Source organism: Zingiber officinale, chromosome 10B (genome assembly GCF_018446385.1).
Source record: "Zingiber officinale cultivar Zhangliang chromosome 10B, Zo_v1.1, whole genome shotgun sequence".
NCBI classification, from domain to species: Eukaryota; Viridiplantae; Streptophyta; class Magnoliopsida; order Zingiberales; family Zingiberaceae; genus Zingiber; species Zingiber officinale.
In genome coordinates, this window is record NC_056005.1 from 5,302,103 (window position 1) to 5,323,568 (window position 21,466).

At 37.9% G+C, this 21,466-nt stretch overlaps 3 protein-coding genes and 1 long non-coding RNA gene across 5 annotated transcripts; 1 reads left to right on the plus strand and 3 right to left on the minus strand.

Annotated features, from left to right (window-relative positions):
• Window positions 1-260: 260 nt before the first annotated feature.
• LOC122030486 lies at window positions 261-2,412 on the minus strand. Its single transcript, XR_006125436.1, has 3 exons — window positions 739-2,412; window positions 580-630; window positions 261-486 (listed from the first exon to the last, which is right to left on the minus strand). It is a non-coding gene; the product is annotated as an uncharacterized LOC122030486 (long non-coding RNA).
• A 948-nt stretch (window positions 2,413-3,360) lies between these two features.
• LOC122028682 (cytochrome P450 90B2-like) lies at window positions 3,361-6,367 on the minus strand. 2 transcript variants are annotated; one of them, XM_042587530.1, is made up of 8 exons: window positions 6,134-6,367; window positions 5,731-6,055; window positions 5,500-5,652; window positions 4,948-5,199; window positions 4,766-4,858; window positions 4,599-4,677; window positions 4,369-4,475; window positions 3,364-3,815 (listed from the first exon to the last, which is right to left on the minus strand). In XM_042587530.1, exons 1-8 carry the CDS (start codon window positions 6,331-6,333, stop codon window positions 3,597-3,599), a joined length of 1,428 nt encoding a protein of 475 aa, XP_042443464.1. In that variant the 5' UTR covers window positions 6,334-6,367; the 3' UTR covers window positions 3,364-3,596. The 2 variants fall into 2 exon arrangements, with proteins under 2 accessions (XP_042443463.1, XP_042443464.1); XM_042587529.1 differs by having other exon boundaries at window positions 3,361-3,815; window positions 5,500-6,055.
• Window positions 6,368-14,007: 7,640 nt separating this feature from the next.
• Window positions 14,008-16,148, plus strand: LOC122029331 (glucan endo-1,3-beta-glucosidase 7-like). Its single transcript, XM_042588276.1, has 3 exons — window positions 14,008-14,223; window positions 14,530-15,542; window positions 15,633-16,148. The coding sequence occupies exons 1-3, from the start codon at window positions 14,160-14,162 to the stop codon at window positions 15,858-15,860; spliced, it is 1,305 nt and encodes a 434-aa protein (XP_042444210.1). The 5' UTR covers window positions 14,008-14,159; the 3' UTR covers window positions 15,861-16,148.
• A 104-nt stretch (window positions 16,149-16,252) lies between these two features.
• Window positions 16,253-20,510, minus strand: LOC122029330 (sulfite exporter TauE/SafE family protein 3-like). The gene is made up of 12 exons (XM_042588275.1): window positions 20,190-20,510; window positions 19,936-20,095; window positions 19,564-19,764; window positions 19,132-19,196; window positions 19,018-19,057; window positions 18,758-18,849; window positions 18,602-18,688; window positions 18,380-18,430; window positions 17,650-17,871; window positions 16,850-16,943; window positions 16,606-16,746; window positions 16,253-16,530 (listed from the first exon to the last, which is right to left on the minus strand). The coding sequence occupies exons 1-12, from the start codon at window positions 20,388-20,390 to the stop codon at window positions 16,454-16,456; spliced, it is 1,431 nt and encodes a 476-aa protein (XP_042444209.1). The 5' UTR covers window positions 20,391-20,510; the 3' UTR covers window positions 16,253-16,453.
• Window positions 20,511-21,466: the final 956 nt, after the last annotated feature.

The following is a 21,466-nucleotide window of genomic DNA, read 5'->3' on the forward strand; positions in this document are numbered from 1 at the left end:
AATGATTCCCGCAACATTATAGGGCAATATTTTTTAGGCTTTTCAACAATCTTTATATACCAATATTTCAAATCTATATACCACACTGTTTTACGCTCACTAATAATGGCGTCAAACTGTTCATTTATTTATTTATTTTTTTGTTCTTCACAAGTATTAATTATTAAATGGAGCTTAAGGGAGAAAAACAGACGTACAATTAAAACCGCAGACCACCCCTAGAATTCACCAAAAAGCTAATTTCAAAAATGCAAACAAGATTTAACAAGAAACGTTTCAACCAGTAAGAGTATATATCCAAATGAATTTACTCCCTAATTACATGTCCAGATGAATACTAAAAAAAAAACACTTCGTATAAAAACTACAAACAAGATACAAATACGTAATAAACATAGATAAGGTAATCAAATGTGAGCCAATACTGCCTACTCCCTTCTTCCTAGCAAAGGCGCCGTGTGCCTTTATTACTAGCAATAGCCCCTCCTTCAATTGCAAAACAATTAATTGAGTTCCAACAACTACATAACTTCAGATAATTTGAAACCAAATGACAAATGACAAATAACAAATCTGTACCAAAAATTACAGCTGCACGTTGTAGAACAAGTACCAAGCAAGAAAAACATTCTGCGAATTGAACGAGCATGATAACACAGAAACCAGAAGCAAAAAAAAAATTTATCGAACTTAATTATGTTAAATGCACATTTTATCAAATTTCCAATAAATCTATACCTTTATGAATCAATATGTTAGCTTTGGGCCACAAGGTAAAGATTGCATTTGTTGCAGAATGTGTTGAATATCAATTCTGGTTCACGGTGAAGCATATTAGTTGCGTTTTCAGCTGAAAATTGAACTTGAATGTAAACAATCAACGACGGCCAAATAGCATCAACGCGTCCCAGTGGAATTCATCATAATCCATACTGAAAGGAAAGTAGTCCACCTTTGTCTTCAAATCCTTGACTTCCGAACAATGTATGATCTATAAATACATGTTCAAGAAAGCATGCGTACCTAGGGGATACAACTCGGTAGCAAAGATACAATTTACAATTACAAAATTAAAAAATCACTTGATAATCAAATTATTTCTATGAATAAAAAAATCGGACATCGTTGTGAAGACAAGATCAGGCTAACAATCAGCAATTGCTGATAGACGTGGTTGATTAATGAAGCGAAACAATAAAAGAAAAAATATTTATTTGAAAACTAGTTATAAATGAACGATCGAAGAACATTGGACGCAATAAATCACAAAAACGTAATTAATATTTGAACTTGCTCTCTTTAGAACATAACAAATATTTTGGAACAAAGTGAATCAGTGGATGAGATTATCTTATACCTTGTGAAACTGGTCGCCGTTTCATTGCTGAGCCTTGATGCTATTTCTTTTGAACATGAAAGACATGAATATATATACCTTTGTAAATTTGTAGATCGAATTGCTTTGAATCTTGGTGAAAATGGCGTTAGACTTTCGTGGCAGACGGAGCTCTCATAAATATCTGGCACACTATGATGGAAAGCAGAGAACAAGGCACAGAAGGGGGAACCCGGGGCCTAAAAGCACCCCATGCGATCCCCCACACACACCAAAAAAAATTCCTTTATTATTATTTTTTTTGACCTGCCAAGCGAGCGCACCCGACATGGCAAAGGTCGAGGTAACAGAGTAGAGGAAACAACAGAGATCCTAATTTACCTTAACCTCCATGCAGATCCACAGTTCGCAATAGCACTACATAAGAAAGCACCCATATTAACATCTCTACTTCTAAATACTCTTAAAATTAGACATCGTGAAATCCATGCATCCAAAACCTCATGGAACATCACCCTCCTGGATCCGCTGCATGAAACAGTCAGACAATCCTGATCAAGCACGTAGACAACGCCTGAACGACGTCCCATGCCGTGCCCTTGCGAGAAAAGATGCAGTTACAATTCGAAAATTCAGAGCATGGCCCATGCTTTTTGTGAATACTCACAGATCCGCAGATCCATCTCAACTAGAATTCTAATAAATCAAGATGAACTCGAGAAGGAACACACGGAGACCCACTTCAACCATATTGTTTACTTGGCTCTGGAAGTATAAAATCGAACCACCAAGAAACAACCAGGAGAGTAGAGAAGCAAGATAAACTAACCAATTCTCGTCGATCTAGCCGGCCAACCACGGTGAAACAAGGAATAATCACTGACCCAAAAGAAATAAACGATCTGACTCACCGATGAAAGAAGTAAAGACATGATCGACGAGCCAACCTCAACCATCCTCCACAGAGGAAACCAGAACCGCGAAGAAATTGCCCGACCACCAATCAACGCACGACCACAAGGATCAGAAGGAAAACAAGATAGGAACGAAGAAACTGCAAAGAAAAGGGTACGCGATCCATTGTCATTTATTGGCTCTGGGGACAGAAGTAGACGGCTCGATTAAAGCGGTGTTTAAGTAACGGTTTGGATGTTTTCACGTGGCCTGCAGTTACTGGTTGTGCCAGCAAAAGCATTGCTCGCGTGCGGAGTACGCATCGCTTCCCCATGGCCTGGCCATGCCGACCTATTCGCAGGACCACTCAACACTATTACGTCACTGCTTACGCAAATTGCTTGTTCAAATGCAGTGTCACGGCCATGTACCAGCTATCCGTCCCACCAATGGCTATCAGTAACGTTATACAACTGAATCCACATTATCGGATGGTATAAGTGAAATAAGCTGTTTTGTGTTTGCAAAGGATTCGAAGTCGCACGAAGATAGCGGGGTGACTTGCATTCGCCGTCAGTGATTCCTCTTTGGACCCACGACAACAACGAACGGTGTTTGCATTCTTTGCCTAGCAACAAAACGGTCTCTGTCCACGAGGAAGACAGAGCAAGACGACCGCCATCTCATCTGATAAGATGAAACTAGCCATCGACGACGATTTCGCATCCATCTCTATTTTTGTTTTGATATCTTGTAAATGAGTTTTCAAATCCAAATTTATTTATTTTTATATTTATTTTACATATAAATCACAGAGGGGGTACGATTGACAACCTAAGGCTGGGTCGAGTCGTTTTATGAGGAAAAAAAATAGAAGCTTAATTTGTTTAAATACATAACTGAAGACCATTTATTCATTTATTTACTTTGGGAAGGAAAAAAAATCAGAATGTTCAGTCATCCAAACAAGCACTGCCTTTGTTGGGCTGAGCCCACGCAAGCAAGAACATCATATTACATATTCTATACACGCTAGAAGAATTATAGCCACATCAAACATACTAAATAGGAACATAATAATAAACAAACACAGAATATATTATTAGTGTGTAGTTTCTTCTGCTTAATTTTTGTTGCACACTACTGCAAGATGTATATTGGCCTATAACTATTTACGCAATGCACACAAAGTAACTGATTGATTAGCCGCGACGATCATTTTTTACAGTTTTCAAATTTGAAGCCTGGCTCGGTGCATTCACCAACGATGAACACGAGATTTACATAGGGACTTCATCATGATTAAATATACCTATGAGATCATGATTTAGGTTTTAAATCGTTTTGTCTGATAATTCATATTTGATCAAATGGGGTAGACTTTTATGGGGAGTCCTTTTGGGAACTCAATGAAGGGGAATGCAAGCGGGTGATCCGGCTCAGCCAACTCCCATCTGTAGCTCAGCACGAGGTGGTGCAGGAAGACCGCCAGCTCGAGCTTCGCGAGCTCCGAGCCTGCACACAGACGCGGCCCGCCGCCATAAGGCATGAAGTTGTTCGTCGTCGTCGATGTCACGCCGTTTTTCTGCACGCAAAGTGTTGGTCGTTTTTGTTTGTTAGACTGACAAGCGCAAAACATAAAAGACAAATTATATGGATGTGCCTTGTGCATGTTGTCGTGCCTATGACATGGATTGAGAGCACTTCGTTGTTCGGCATATATTCAATTTTGGTAGTGGCGTTCCATGTTGTATGCAATGTGTATATGTACATCTATGTATTTTAATCTTAAAATCCAATTATTTTCTTATCTTTTCCTTTCTAAAAAAGCTCCGCTACGTGGGATGTGCACGTGTAGATGTGGTACCTAAACATCAATTACATAACAGTTTAGATCATACCATAAAAGGACTGATCCCTTGGCACGTCAACAAACCACTTGTTTATATTATTACTACGTACCCCACTCTCCTCGCCGAGTGAAAAGATATTAAGTGCTTTGCAGAGAGCTGAATGGTGTATTTCTTTATTCTTGTAGTTAAAATGTCATTAATTAGTCTGTCAGATCATCAATTATGCATGCATCAAAATTAATTTGTGAGTACCACAAAGTTAATTAATAAATTAATTGGACTCACCTGCCACCTCCAGGGTGTGAACCGGTGAGGATCATCGTACAGAGAAGAATCCAAGTGAACTGAAGCAAAAACAGGTAGAATTTTCCATCCACGTGGAATCTTGTACCCTTAATTTGCGATTGTAAGCAATATATTCATTAATCCCGTCAGTTCATGCAAGACGTACGTAAAAGTATACTTATCAGCTAAATTGACGTCGAGAGAAAAACTTATACTGTGTCGTTTTTTACCTTTATATTCTACATCTCGAAGAACTTTTCTATGCACGAACCTTACGACGTTGCTAAGTCGTAGGGTCTCGTTTATAACCTTCATTCGTTAAATAGATTAACTTAAAGAGAATACTAATTAATTAACAATAAACTCGATCCAGTAATTAACTGATGAAAGCGCTTACACATTGAGTGAATTCCATCTCTTTGTAGTCTTCCCAAGTTAAACTCGACTCTGCTCTTTGTAGCTTCTTACGTTCTATTTCACTGTGCTCCTCCTAGTAGCATGGATATAGGTATGTACAATTATTATAAAAGTAATAAGTCAATCCTATATGTATATTATATATTGTTTAACAAGTCATACCCGGAGTTCTTGAACGGCCTCTGGGCAGCTCTCCAAGAAGAATATAGCTGAAGCCAAGGCCACCGATGACGTTTCATGGCCGGCAAATAGTAGGCTGAGCAAAAGGTCGAGGGTCTGCTCTTTGGAAAGATTGGAGTGCTTTAGACACCAACCAAGGAGATCATCCACCTCCTCGTCTCCCTCTTGCTCTCTCATCTCTTGCCATCTTTCTTGCATTTTTTGTTCAATCACATTAAGAATGTTTGATCGCGACTGCCAATCAATCAGAGTTATTACTATTTTTTTATCAAGGAAAGCAAAATAGTAAAAATGATGATAATTATGGCCTAGTATGGCTGATGAGCCAATGAAAGTGACCATTGACTCGATAGCTTCCAAGGAAGGAAGGATATCTCATGTTGGATCTTCGCAATCATGTCTAATTATAGGGTGGGCCAGAGGAGCTCTCCATATATTAATCATCCATAAAAACCAATCAATTTTTAATTGCGTCTCGACAATAAAAAATAAATAAAAATGTAATCATTGTAATGGATGATGATATGCATATACCTTCAAGGCCTTCCAGTATGGAGTCCCGGGAAATTTTAGAGGTGCAGATATCACTCCTTTCATGAAGGATATGTACTCCAATCTCAACTTCTCTGTCTTTGCTTCGTACGGCTCCATGCTCATGATATTTTTTGCCATCAAATTGAAGGTAAACTGAAGAGAAAACCCAATCAAATTAACGAACACTTGTCGATTCATGTTAAAAAGAAAACAGAGAGATTTTTTAAGTGCCTTTTTAGCTTCTTCTAGAGCTGAGAAAGGGGAACCGTGAATCCAAGAGCGAAGCACGAGAAGGGAGTGGCGCTCGACCTCCGGCAAGAGGCGGGATCGGAGCCTGACGTTGTTCATGAAGTTGAGCGAGATCATTCGCATTTCGCGGTGCATGTCACCGACTAGAACCAGCATCGACCATTTCCCCAGGATCCCACCGATGCTGCTCGGGTAGCTGCACTCAAACAGCTTCCCTTCGTTCTGCAGTACGAACCTGTTCAGCGCTGCGTCCGCCGACACGATCGTCGGCTCGCCGAAGAGATTCGACCGGTAGATCTTCCCGTACCTGGCAGCGCAGTGCATGCATCATCATCATCAGCTGCATTCGCTTTCCAATTCAGTGCTCAAGGCGAGGAAGTAATACCTCGATATGTGTTGCTCCATGAACTGGCCGACTGAAGTGGCTGGATGAGGCTTGAGATATCCGAAGGTTTCGCCAACGAAAGGCCAACCTCGTCGACCAGGTGGGAGGTTTAACTGCTTTCTCTTCCATTTGATGAGTTTAACAGACAAAAGCACGGCCAGAGTCAGGAGGAGAAGGAATTGTACTGAAAAATTAAGCATGGTCAGGGCTAGCTTGTCTCTTCCTGAGTCTTTGATGTATAAACTGGAAGGAAACTAAGACAGGGGTCCTCTTAATTTATAGAACAAAAATAACCCTGCTTAGCCGGATTAGCTTGGGTTTACCCTCACTGAAATTACCCGGATATCCCCAATCAGACAATTAAAAATGATTATGACTAATTTAAAATGGTTGCGACTTTATTAATAGTAAACCATATTACCACATCGAGGATCTTGCCAAACTAACTAGCATCCAATAAGTTGATGGGCTTATCATCCCACAGATAGATCCGGACAATTGCAGCAACAACCTTCAGCGGTAGCACTCTTTGTTCCATCTCAGAGACAATTGTTTCAAGGGCATTTTCCACATGAATCTTTCTTGAACCGACAAGACGCCCGGTGCGTTGCATCATAGAAAGAAGCTGATAAAGAAGGGAATCAATCCATCTCTCCAACTGTGTGAATTAACGCCAATCATCAGCAATGATGAAGTATACAAATAAGATTAAGGGCACGTAACAATCATCATGGAGGGTGAGTAAGAATGCTACTATTGTCTCAGTTCACACTTTATCCATCCAAATCCAATGGATCGCAGACAATTCCAAAAGAACTCTGCTGCCGTTCTTTCTTTTCTTTGGCCTGGGAACAGAGGAGTGGTATAATCACTGTGTTCGAGTCACTTTGAAAAAGAAGCTGCAGCAGCTAGCAAGTAGCGAGGCCATCCGTGCGGCAAATTGAAACGCGTCCACCGCGCACATTGATTGCCTCGTGCCCCTGCGTCGTCCCTACCTACGTGACCACACCTGCGCCACGCATTCTCTATCTCTTTCTTTTTCGCTTCTTTATGTTGTTGTTGCGGTAGCAGCAGTAGTAGTTGGCCAGCCTACGCTCTGCACTCGATGGCATGGTGGGATGCAGGTTGACTGACGAATCAAGAGGCATCCCACTAACACCAATGAATATATATAATTGCAAAGATTTAGTTTAATTTATCCTTTCCTTACAAGTTATGACATGTCCATATCATACCTTTAAGCTCATGTTCAAGTACCCTTGTACTCTCAATGCATGCACGTCGACGACATTCCATCTGTCTGATTTGAAGGAGCGGATCCATGACAGAGACCCATCATCAAATGTGATACATGGATCTAATTCCGTCTGATATTTTTAGTGAGTTGTTGTTGTGATCGCACACGCACGTAGGGTATGGGCGAGGGTTGTCATTTAATTTACAAAACCTTTTCAATTTTGTCTGCTTTAACTTCAAGCATGGCAACCCGGGGCAGAAGACGAGGACCTCAGAGGGTCATGCGTGCATGAGAGAGTGATGGGGCTCCTCAAATCACGGCCATGCCCATTGAATCCGTGAGCGCGTGTTCCAGCCACGGCCGTCGTATCATTGCCCATGCCCACCTGAGGCCTGCTTTTGCAGTTTTGCTTTCTTCCTTTTTGAGTGTCTCTGCTAGCTCCTCATTGAAATGAAAGGGCCTTTAAACCTGCAACGGTACATTTAAACAAGCCACTGCGCTTTTGACTAACCAACTTACAGAAGAAGGATCAAATTGAGAGCAAATTTTCTAAAAATTGGTCTTTTAATATCGATTAGTGGTTAAGAATAGGGTTAGGTGCTAATTGTGAAGAAGAAACGCAGATGAGGCTGAGAGAGAAGGATGAGGCCTGTTTTTTTGCTTGTTTGGTTTAGAGAACTTTTACTTTGACAAATTGAGCACCAAACTCGTAGGAGAAGACTGAGAACTTGCATTTTGATAGTTTTCTAACTGCTTCAACTTCGCGATTAACTGCAGCAAAATATATAAACATTTATTTTCCTTTGAACACTATAATTTCTATGTCTATTCATGTTAGTATAGTTTCTCAAGATTGGATGTGATCGACCCAAAGGGATGAGAGAAGATGGCTAATAGACAAAGGACTTAAACACCATTAAAAATTGTATATATATATATATATATATTTGTTAATCTCGATGTTGATGTTCTTTAGGAGAATTTGACACAATGCTCCAATGGAAAGTGATTAAGAATATAACCTTTATTAGTAGATCTCTGGGATCAAAATCTATTAAAAATCAAAAGTATTAGTCATATTCGATCAGCTGATCTCTGGGATCAAAATCTATACTAAATAATAACAGTAACATAATTTAATTCATACGGAACGAAATATTTCCACTCTAAAAAAATGCTCAAACAAATTGTGCAAATCAACATTTCAACCATTTGACCATCCAAATTCAATTTGCTATTCTTTTACATTTAAGTTGAAAATAACTGATGAATATTCACATAAGTCGAAGATCTTGGGAGCGTTGTTGAGCACCCACTACTTTTATCTTCATTCTCCACATTGATTTCCTCCCTTTAAAATATTTCATTTTCTTATTTCTTCATTGATCTCTTTTAATAATGTTTTATCCCTATTGAGACTTTTTCAATTTGAATTGAACTAGATCCATGGTGAATCTCTGATTCAAGTTCTCCCCCAATTCCCATTGTGTACTTTTGATTTATGCCAATACTATAGATTTCTATTAATTTATTATGTTGCCCTTTCTATGTCATTTCCATGTGTTCTTCACTTTTGCCTAAGATATCAGTAAAACTCTAATCAGAATCTGCCCCTGATCAACTCATCCAATCCAGATCAGAATTGACTAATTTTGTCAATCGTCATATAGTTCTTAGTAGGATTTATTTTTTAAGTGTGCCTAATGACTATTTACTGTGCTTGTAGTTGTTGGCACCACCACATTAGTGTCACTGTTATAGTTATTTGGAATAGTTATGACCTTGGCAACAAAAACTTGATCATTGCTTAGTTGTTAGACTTGATAAGTCTTTGCTCTATTTTTTGTAATGAGGTACTTAGCTAACAAAGAATAATCTGATCAAACTGTATCAGGACAAATGATAAGTGAATTAGTTACCTCATAAAAAATAGGACTTAATGTTGTGTGTTTAGCAATGTTGTTAGAATTCTTTTGTCACATTGTCAACTCCTTCATTGCTTTTGATGCTTTATTTTTTGGACGGTGAGAAGTCGGTCAACAAAGATTTGGTATAATAATCAATCTGTATGCCAACCATAAGTAAGGACTAGATGTAGTTATATCTAGTCCATCCCTGGTCTATAATTTAAAGAGATGTCTACTTTGTGGGATCAGATATTTGTAGGACCAAAGCTACTCGGATCAAGTTCTATTATTTATCATTACAGAAGCTGCTTTTGTTGCTACAGTGCTTACCTATACATCATATAGAATCACAACGTTATTGATCTCTCTCTAGAAGGTAGATAATGTTAACAAGCTTCGTTTTTGCTGATTTGAGCAGTATTGTCAAATTGAATATGACTGTTGAAATTAGAGCCTTGCAGGAGTATTTGTAGGTAATTAAATCTTTCTTGAGAAGTTGCAGTTAACTTCCTTTCATTATCTTCTCGCTTAACTATCACTCAATTGAATGCACACCTAGTTTGATAACTTCATTCCTCCTTTTCGGCCTTTGGCTATTAATATCTGTACATAGATATGGAATAAATGATTTATCAGAAATAATAGAATATCTATGCTGCCTTCCGTTCAATGTTTTGGTTATATTTGATTGAACTCTGAAAGAAGAACATCGATTTATCCTATCTGAACTCAAGCATCATATTGATCTGAGATTGTTGCCTGACAAGTAAGTTATTTTTGAAGCCATCTGATTGTTTTCATGTTGTTTAGTGACTTTTAATGCTAGACACATTAGCCTCTTGCATCCTTTCACTTTCTTCACAGCTCAGTGCGCATTATCCATAATTGTTTGCAAACTTATACTAATATCCAAGTTCATGCTCCATGAACCAATCTATAATATAGTGTTTAATACCTGAATAGTTTCCAGATGCATGCAATTCCACTTGTCTCATTTTATTTGTGCATCTTCTTTCTAGTTCGTGCAGAAATGAATGCAACGAGCGAGCGTTGCACGGACTAATGAGGGATTACAAGACAACTTGATGAGAAACAGGAGGTTCATAAGAGAAGGGTGGAACAAGAGTAGGATTTCACTAAAGGCCAGAGAATTGGAAAAGTTCTGTCAGATTTTGATTGAATTAGATTTGTATTCCCAGATGAATTTTGTTATTCGTCCTTTATGCTTGGTAAACGACAGATGTCTTTTCTACTCTGGTGCTGATTTGCCCCTCCATCGCCTCCTTTGAGCAAACAGAGCATCAGTATTTAATTACGCCGCTTTCAGTTTGGCGTGCTATTCTTTTCAATGTTATGAATTATTGAGCCTAATTGGCCCACCGTGGTGCGAACTGGAGGTTCAGAATTTTCTTGACCTGACCTGCACGCATCAATGAAAGCAATTATTGCCTCGTAATATTGTTTTGCTATTTGTTTATTATTATTATTTTAATTAATTCAGATATATGATTTTTTATACAACAATCAAATTTTATCTTTTTATTATTATTATTAATCAAGTTTTTTTTAACCTCCTTTTTCCTCATTTAAATACATATTCGTATCATTCTAAACGTATTACTCAGACTTTTTCCTTAATAGATGTAATTCTGATTTTCTCTTTAATACTCTCATTTATTTTTCTGTCCATTCTCTATATGTTCATTCATCCACCTTAATATCTTCATCTTTGCAACTCTCATCTTCTGCTTATGTACTCGAATCATAGTCCCACATTTAGTTTTATATAACATAGCAGACCTAACTGCGATTTAGTATAACTTTTCTTAAAGTTTTAGAGGTATTTTACGATCACATAAAACACCCGACGCTCTTCTCTATTTCAATTATCCTGCTTGTATAACTTAATCCCTCCATCGTCTTGCAAAAATGATCCTAAATATTTAAAACTCTCAATTTCAGATAATTCATCATTTCTTATCTTAACAATTATTTAATTACATCTAATATTTCTAAATTTAAATTTCATCTATTATGTCTTTATTCTACTAAGCCTAAAATCTTTCTCTTCTAGTATTTTCTACCAAGATTCTAGTTTAGTATTTACTCCTTCACGTGTTTCATCTACCAAAATAATGTCATATGTATACAACATGCACCACAGTACTATGTCTTGAATGCATGTAGTGAGTTTGTTTATAATTAATGTAAAAAATAGGGACTTAGAGCTAATCTTTGATGTACGTCTATCTTTATTGCTTCAGTTACTCCACCTGAAGTGTTACTATAGTCGTTACACTCTCGTATATATTCTAAATTAGTTTAATATATGTTACGTTAACATCTCTCCTTTCTAGAATTTTCCATATAATTTCTCTTGGGACTTTATCATAAACTTTTTCTAAGTCAATGAATACCATGTGTAGATCTTGCTTTTGCTCCCAATATTTTTCAATTAGTTGCCTAAGAAAATATATAATTTATATTGTCAACCTTACAGACATTAACCCAAATTGTTTTCAGTTATCGTGGTTTCATTCCTTAATCTTTTTTCTATTACATTTTCTCAATATTTCATGATATGACTCATTAGTTTAATATCTCTATAGTTTATATAATTTTGTATGTCTCCCTTATTTTTATATATGAGAACTAAAATACTTACCCCGATTGATCAGATATTTTTTTATTTTTAATATTATATTAAATTATTTTATAAATCATTTAATACCTTATTTCCCTAAATACTTCCATGTCTCTATCGGAATATCATTTGGTCTAATGATTTTTCATTGTGCATTTCATTTAAAGTTTGTTCTACTTCTGAAATTTGAATTGTACAATAAAAATTTTAATTTCTATACTCATTTAACATACTTAAATTTCCTAAGTTAAATTTGTTATCTAAACCTTCATTAAAAAGTTGATAAAAATACTTTTCCACCGTTTTTTTATTTTTCCATCGTTTACTAGTACCCTATTATATTCATTTTTAATACATTTTATTTGGATAAGATTTATTGTCTTTCTTTCTCTTACCTTAGTTATTCAAGTGTCTCTTTCCCCTATTTTTATATCCAATTTTTGATATAATCGTTCAAAATTTTATTTTTTTGCTTCATTCACTATTTTCTTAGTCTCTTTCTTAACTATTATATATTTTTTAAGTTTTCCTCATTTTTACAAATATATAGTTCTTTATAAGCGGTTCGTTTTTCCTTTATTTTCTTTTGTACTTTCTCATTTAACCACTAAAATTCCTTACTTAGTGATGCATGTTCTTTTGACTCACCGAGTGCACTTTTAGCTACTATTTTTAACTTTGATATCATCTTATCTCGTGTCGTATTATGAGTCACCATATATTTCACCTAATACTTGTTCTTCTATCTTATTTTAAATATATTTTATTGTTCATTATTTAACTTCCATCACTTAATTATAGGAGTCATATATAATTTTTTCTATTGATATTATACTTGAGGTGTATATCCAATATTACTAACTTATGTTGGGTAGTTAAACTTTCTTCAGGGATAATATTACCATCTTTATAATTTTTTTTATCCTTTTTTCTTAAGTATAAGAAAGTCAATTTACAATTTATTATTCTCACTTTTAAACGTGATTAAGTGTTCTCTTTTCTTGAAAAATGTATTAGCTAATATAAGATCATATGCTATTACAAAATTTAATATATTTTTCTCTTCTTCATTTCTCGTTCCAAACTCATAACTCCCAGTCTCCCATGCACCCCTCTTAAATTCCTTATTTTTCACTCTGGTATGCTTACCTCCTATTAAAATAATTTTTCATTTAACAAAATATTTTGTAATATTTCATCTAAGTTGTCACAAAACCTTAATTTGCTAGTTTTATCTAATCCCACTTGCGATGCATATAAGTTAATTATGTTTATAGTTTCTGTTGTCACTATTATCTTAAAAGTTATAATTCTATCTCCTTTTTTAACGATTACTATAATTTTATCGTTTAACAAACTATCTATAATAATATTCATTTCATTTTTTCTTTTACTCTTTTCTATGTATCATAATTTAAAATTCGAGTTTTCTATTATCTTTACATTCTCGTTTATCTGTTTTATCTCTTGTATAGTTGTACGTATGAAATATTAATTCTTTTTTTAATCATCGTATCTATTATCTCTATTGATTTATAAATGAGAATTTCTATATTTCATATTTCAAATCTTTGATATCTAATTCTTATGATTTTTTAATTCTAAAGATGACCAGCTCGATTAAATTTTTCCACCGATTAAAAAAATAAATCGAGAAGTGCAGATCAATCTTTGCAGACGGTCCATCGTCACAAATTTTCTAAACTCTCATCATCTTATCATAGCCCAGGTGCATTGTTTTCGCTATCTGTAATCTACCGAATTATTGACTCCTCCAAGAATTTAGTCGATCAAACGAAAATGATAATTCATTCTATGATTTGACATTTCAAATCAAACCATGTCAAGGTTTTTAGCTGAATTTCTGGACGAGGTTATATTTTACGACCTACAACACAGGTCCCCCAAATCAACTATGCATCCGACCGAGCTTCAAATTTGTTCACTGTAGATTTATATCCGAATATTGTTCCAATTTTCAAATCAGTTGACTTTCACCGACGCTTATCGGTATTTTCTGCTAGATTCACCTCAATCTTTTCTGTCACGCTAGCTGAGCATATCAACCTTAAGAAGTTGCAGCAGGCATTAACTTCACTAATTTACTCTGCCTTTATTCTTTCCTTGTTAGAAAGTTCAAACTATTGAGGGATACTGCAAATAGATTGGAGCTGCTGCTGTTGCTGCTTTGTAATCCCCTTCTTCTGCGTCTCGTCTCTCTACTTGCTGCTGCTGCTGATGGAGAATCGGCTTCTTCTCCTCCTCCTCATCTTTGCCCTCTTCCATCCCTTACCGTCTGCAAGTAAGTCCCCGTACCCTCTCTTCCTGTAGATTAATTGTTGTTGATCCGTTGTTCTTGTAGTTTTACGAGTTGCATTCCCTGATTTCATACCAGAGATTCAGAGCTGTCATTATTTGCTATCCATTGATTTTAAATCTAGAGATTGAATTCCTTCTCTGCTTTCAAAAAGGGCAAAGGAATGCTAAAAATTGTAGACAAAGCTTCGCAGAGAAGTCGAAAAAGATTCGAAAATAACAGTTTTTAGTTTTTGCTTTGGGAAAGGTAAAAAGGAAGGTTTTTTTTTTTAAACCGATAAAACTTTTGCAGCATCGCAGTCGTTCATTGGGGTCAACTACGGGCAGGTGGCCGACAACCTCCCACCGCCGTCGGTTACGGCCAATCTCGTGCAATCCACCACCATCTCCAAGCTCCGCATTTACGGCGCTGATGCTGCAGTCATCCAGTCCTTCGCGGGTACCGGTATCTCTCTCGTCATCGGTGTCTCCAACGCCGACGTCGCCTCGCTTGCCGCCGACCCCAATGCCGCCGCCGGCTGGGCGGCCGCCAACGTGTTCCCCTACGTCAACGCGTCCTCCATTTCCATCGTCACCGTCGGCAACGAGGCACTCGAATCCGGCGACTCATCCCTCGCGTCCAATCTTCTCCCGGCCATGCAGAATCTGCTTTACGCGCTCTCCGCCTCCACTGCTGTCTCCGCCGTGAAAGTTTCCACCGTCCACACGATGGACGTGCTGTCCCAATCGGACCCGCCGTCGTCGGGCGCTTTCCACCCAGAGCTCGTCGACACTCTCAAGGGCATCCTGGGCTTCCTGCGGGATTCCGGTTCGCCCTTCATGATCAACCCGTACCCTTACTTCGCCTACCGCAGCGACCCGCGGCCGGAGACGCTGGCCTTCTGCCTCTTCCAGTCCAACCCCGGCCGGCTCGATGCGGGGTCGAAGCTCACCTACGCCAACATGTTCGACGCCCAGGTGGACGCCGTGCGGTCGGCGATCAACGCTCTGGGGTTTCCGGAGGTGGAGATAGTGGTGGCGGAGACGGGGTGGCCGTACAAGGGGGACCCCGACGAGGTAGGGGCGACGGTGGACAACGCAAAGGCATTCGTCGGGAACCTGGTGGCCCACTTGCGGTCGCTGGTGGGTACCCCGCTGATGCCCGGGCGGTCGGTGGACACGTTCCTCTTCGCGCTGTACGACGAGGACCTGAAGCCCGGACCCACCTCCGAGCGCTCCTTCGGCCTCTACCGTGCCGACCAGACCATGAACTACGACGCCGGCCTCGCCAAGTCCAGCTCCACCGCCAATGCAAGTCCGCCGCAGGTTCTTTAAACCATCTCCATTTTTGGTCATTTATGAGTAATCGTTGGGTTGATTTGTGGGCGTGCGGTTCGTTTCATGGACTACGTGCAGTCGAACGCGACGTCGAACCCGACGCAGCAGTCGCCACCTACTGCGCCAGCGGGGTTGACCCAGCCGGCGGGGTGGTGCGGGCCTGGTGCGACGCTGCCGGCGGCAGCGGGCGGCGGGTCGTTGCAGCCCGCGGTGCAGTGTTTCTCCGCCGTTGGATCTCGCGCTGCGGTGACTCTGGGCCGCCTCTTTTCCTACATGGCGCTGACGATGTCGATACTAAGGCAGTAGCACAAGCAAGGCAGCCAGCCGCCAGTGCGGATATTTAAAAAGAAATAACAATAAATCTTGGGAGAACGTTGAAGGTTTTGTTGAATGTGTGGATTGCAAGGTTTCATGATGTTCTGTTCTCCGTTTAGAAGAAGATAAGTCTGTGCACAAGCAACTGTACATTAACGTGGCTACAGAGAGAAGCATTTGAAAGCGTGGCAGGAAAGGATTGATTAATAATGGCGATGTTTATTCTTGTTTTTTTTTTGTCTCACTGGGTGAAAAGGTGTCAAAGGGAAAAAAAAATAAAAATGAAAATGAAAATGGCAACACCAATGAACTCCTAAGTAAGAGGGTACGATTATGAATAAAGGCTTAGATTGATCTTTCTTTTTCAAATGTGTTCCCTTCAGTTTACTCCTATATATTTCTATTAATGTAAAATATCGTTTTTGTTGCTCGATGAAACTTGCATACTGTCTCCTCCATCTTACCACAAAGAAGAAGAAAACAGTAATCCACAGGCATCGAAGACGCAGTTTGAACAAAGAACCGTCGGCATAGAACTTACGGGTTGACATGTACATAAGGGATGATGAAAGAGGCACCTAAATTTATCGACAGAGGCTTTCAAATCCCATGTTCTCGTTCCTTGCAATCTTCAGCAACACATCTTCTATGCCGAGCCAACCTGCACCGAACATGCATTAGCACGCTGTTCGAATAAGCTACGATGACGATAAGCACAAACTTCAGTAGTCATTACCTATACCGATTGCACTGACAAAGATGGTCACAGCCAGAATGAAAATTATCAGAGATGCTCTTCCTATTAAAATGACGACCTTCCTTACAAGGTGCTGCCCAGCGACGGCAGCAAGTGTTGCAACACAAAACAGGTACGCGGCTGCAATATCACAATTGATTTGTTTAGTGGGAATTCTAGAGAAAGAACACAGTTTTTAATGAACTGGAAAAGCTCCCCCACTCCTCCCTGTCTCTTTACTTACAATATGGAACAGGAAATCGATGAAGTAGGTAGTATTGTATGACAGACATGGAGGCCGAGAACATCATAATGAAGTTTGACGTTGCACTCGCAACCTGCACAAGAGAAAAAAAAAATCAGGGAATAGGTGAAAACATGTACGCGCATTGCCTCGTGTGATCTTCTAATTCCAGTTTTCATTGTATTCCAAGGACTCTACTGATGTGTTCATGAAAGGAGTGGTTCTAAAGTACAAGTAATAGCACCCTTGTTTCAGTGGGAAAAATATAACAAATACCTATCTATATTCATGAAAAGAGATCTTACCCAGAATTTAGTACATAATCTCTTATTGACATTTCTGCTGAATAAAATGCAATCACTCTATCTAATTATACTCAGATTAGTCAAAGAAGTTCAAAAATCAAGGTACTATGTTAATCAATCCAAAGAGTATCAGAAGAGAAATTGATCGAACGCATAATTCATTTCCCTTTTCAAAGCTAGCGACATTCATGTACATATATCTCTGGAGCAAAAAGTCTAAACTAGTTATTGCATTTCCCAATACAAGAGAAATGATTCATTTCAGATTTCAGAGCGCATGACATTCTTATAGCAACCCCTAGAGCAAAAAAACTCAAAAGTAGTGTCATTTGTTGGTCCTGATATCTTCAAATTTAGCTCCATATTAAGGTTGGTCAATTGATTTTTCTACTAAGTGCATGTTCCGTTTGAGTAATAGGTACACTTCACGAACAATGCTTTGAAACACTAAAAATTATTCATTCGAACTATATAATTAAAGGGAAGAAATAGAACCTGTGGAGGAACACCCATTTCAATAAATAATGGTCCCAATATGAATCCCCCTCCAAGCCCAAGAAGTCCTCCAACAATCCCAGCTATTATTCCACAGAAACAATAAAAGGCAAGGTGGTGGCATCTCCAGTTCATATCTTGTTTGCCTGTGGATGCAATAGTTCTCTTTCTTCTGTAAAGACAGATGGCTTCATGAAGTGTCAATGAAGCAGCAATGGGCACCTTCACATTAAAACAGTTAAGCCTCAAAACCTTGACAGAATCATAGTTAAAACAAAAAGAGGATATTTTATGTTAAAATCAGCTCTTTAATTCTGAGTGCCTAAATCTTTCAAAACTCTTAAGTCTGTGTGTTTACATTTATGGGTTGAAAATACAAATTTCTCCAAACCTTAAGCAATTATGCACATTTAAAATCCACATTATAGTAATGTTTGTCATTCCCCTAATTGTTTATATTTGAGAAATTATCTTCTATTATTCCATCCTGACATAGAGATTTTTTCCCAGAGGTAAGAAACAACAAGAATGTCTAAAAATCAGTCATTTCTGCACTGTGACAGGGCTAAATATGCAGTCCTTAAATTCTTTTGCAAAATTTATCATGAATCTTCTCAAACAATGTCCCGAATGTTTGTTTGCCAACCAAAGATTCAAATCTCACCTAATCTAGATAAAAATCACGTTTATCTGACTAAATTAAAAATTCAGTAGTAGATAAGGATCTTACCTGCAACATAGTGAATATCCAATATTCAGCAGAGCATATTTTGGTGTTGTCCTGTATAGAGACACAAACCTCATGATTAATCAGAGGGAATGGAAAAAAAGAGAAGTTATGCTTGTAACATGCAAGCAAAAGGAATTAGAAATGATATAATTTTTTTTCCCAAATGGACTTTCTGACTTTTTTCTAGTTGAAGTCGATGTGGAATTAATCCAAATTCCTTACCTTAATTATATGGATGATGAGAAATCCAATCCACACTATCAAAAGCAATAAAACTTCATTTAAGTACGTATCTTTTCCCCTTGAAACCTGGACACTCAAACTGAGTTAGATTTGATTTTGATGCTACTGATGAACTTGAACTGTTAGTTAACATACATCACATGAAACGCCTTCATTAGATGAAGTTTCTGGCTTTTCATTCTCAAGAGGTACTCCAGGGAGAGGTTGATATTCCAATTCTGGTACATCTGATAGTGCAAATTAATTTCATCATTTCATTTCTATTGAGACTTCATTCTATATGCACAGCTCATCTTGCAATTGCATCTCCATGATATTGATAGCATACAAACTTTTACAACAAGACATCTATACTTGAAAACAAATGTATTGCTTCAAAAGAGTGTGCGACTCACCTCTTAGATTGTTTGATGATCCCCTGTGCTTATCTTCTTCCTGAGAAATTTGCAGAAGCTCTCTCAATGTCTATAAGATTTCAGCAGTAAGAAAAGATAGGACAAGTGAATTACCTTCAACAGCACCGATTCCTTTTTCCAGGTCTCTATTCCCTTTAGAAATGCCTTGGTTGATGTACCTCCAAGCAGAACAACGCAGGATCAGTAAATATTAGAGTCGAAGAAAATGAAAACTCAAGGATTATGAACTATAAACATCTCTATGAAGTATAAGATCTATCACTGAATATCAAAAGAATATCTTTCAAAATAAAAATGAAGCTATCTAATCATGAATCTAACTCTAGTTCTGGACTTGTCATTCTTGACCATTTGCAATAGGAGGTTCGGTTCCAGAGTATTACCATTGACCACTCTAAACATATTTTGCAGCAGTTTAAAGCTAGTTAAATTTTGAAAATACCAAAATTAATGATATTGAAACAAATGCAAAAAAAAAAAAAACAGTTTCCAAGATTAGTAATTTAAAACTCATATAAGCTTTACCAAGGAACAGGATGATGAGGATGGTTGTGATCATCCATTCTGCAAAGATCACATTGAAGGCAATACCGATGCTAATGCCCAATAGAAGCATGGGTTGAAATAGTAATGCAAGATCGTAATCAACTATTGGCATATCCAATGTGGGATGTTGAAACCTTAGGTTGTAGTACACGGTCGCTCCAGCGGCCCCCATGATCATGCCTAAAAGTCAATAGAGATGGAAGATTTTCATTAACAGTTGCAAATAACTCAATGAACCAAGCAATTCCCCCAATAAAAATTCTTTAAACCCTTGGTGAATTCAATTCAATGGTCTCCTCTGCGTATGGAAACCGTAAGAAAAAAAAAACCCAAATTGTATGGTTTACTTACACTTGGAGATGGCAGCAGAAGTCTTGAGGTCGAAACCAATGATCAAGGTGAGCATGGGAACGAAGATGCCGCCTCCCCCCACTCCCCCGACGCTCCCGAGAGCGGACCCTGCGAAGGCGATTGCGGATCCAAGCACAACCCGCCACCCAAGCTCCAGCTCCTACCAACCCTAACTCGCTCACTTCCAATCCCAACACTAGCGGAAAAAAAAAAAAGACGATTTGGCTAAGAGAAGTAGAGATAGGGGCTCATACGGGCCAAGGGTGCGCGTGGGAGCCATTCTTGGAGAAAGAATGCGCAAGGCGACCGAGGAGAGGCTTGCTATCGTCCACGCGATCATTGGCGCTGCTTCCTGCCGGAAGCCTCTCCGCTGAGATCGACCGGGGTCCGAGTATCAAACACAAGAAGAGCACAACAGCCACGCACCATCCCCTCGTCCCTAGATCTGCGGCCATGGCTACGGATTCACTGAGCCAGCACAATAATGGAGCGTGGGGAAGATAAGATGGTCAGAAGAAGGTTTGAAGAAAGAAGGAAAGACTGCTGCTGTGATTTCGGAAATTGGCATTTGCCGGTATTAGGGAAAATGCCCACTCATCGCTAGCCGCGTCGCTGCCTTGACGTTGACCGGCAATCATTGTTCTGAAGTAATTTAAATTGAATTTTATCTTAGATTCTTCTTCGTTTTTGGTAATATCGTATCAAAAATTTTAAACATAACATATAATTACTTCTAAATTTAATAGATTAAATTATAATTTAATATATTTTTATCCAATTAAATATATAAGGTTCAATTAAATAAAAAATATATTAAATTCTTAATGCTCAATTTAATAAAAAAAAATATTAGAATGATACTAAATTTATAAGAAATTATATTAAGTAAAAAATCATGCTCAATTTAATAAAAAATATATTTAATTTAAATTTAAATGTGTTAAATTTATAAAGAATTCTACCGTATTTTAAATTTTTTGTGCCTTAAAAATAAGGGTCAATTAGTTAACGATATTTACATGTAACAATTGAATTATATTAAGCGGAAAATAAATCGTGCTCAATTTGATAAAAATATATTTGATTCAAATTTAAATGTACTGAATTTAGAAGAAATTATATCTCATTTTAATTTTTTTTAATTAAAAATAAAGGACAATTAAGATATTTATACGAAGGAGTTAAAGTATGAAGTTTTTGTTTTTTACACAAGGACTATACGGAAAGTTTAAATTGTGATTAAAAATTTTAAGGTAATTTTTTTTTCGAAATACCATCTAAAAGTTTTATTTAAATAAAAAATAAAAGGTGATGACCAAGCTGGACAGGAGTGATTGGCGAATCTATAATTGAAGAAGGTGATCACATGTGATGATGAAAGGTGGGCCGATAGATGCTTGCATTATATACATCGAACAAATTGAATAATTGAGCAGATTTCCTCATGACTATTTAGATTTTGTAGTTTCAATTCAACGTGCTTTCCTGATACAATTTCAAAACAAAATTAAATGATAGTCAAGTTAGAACC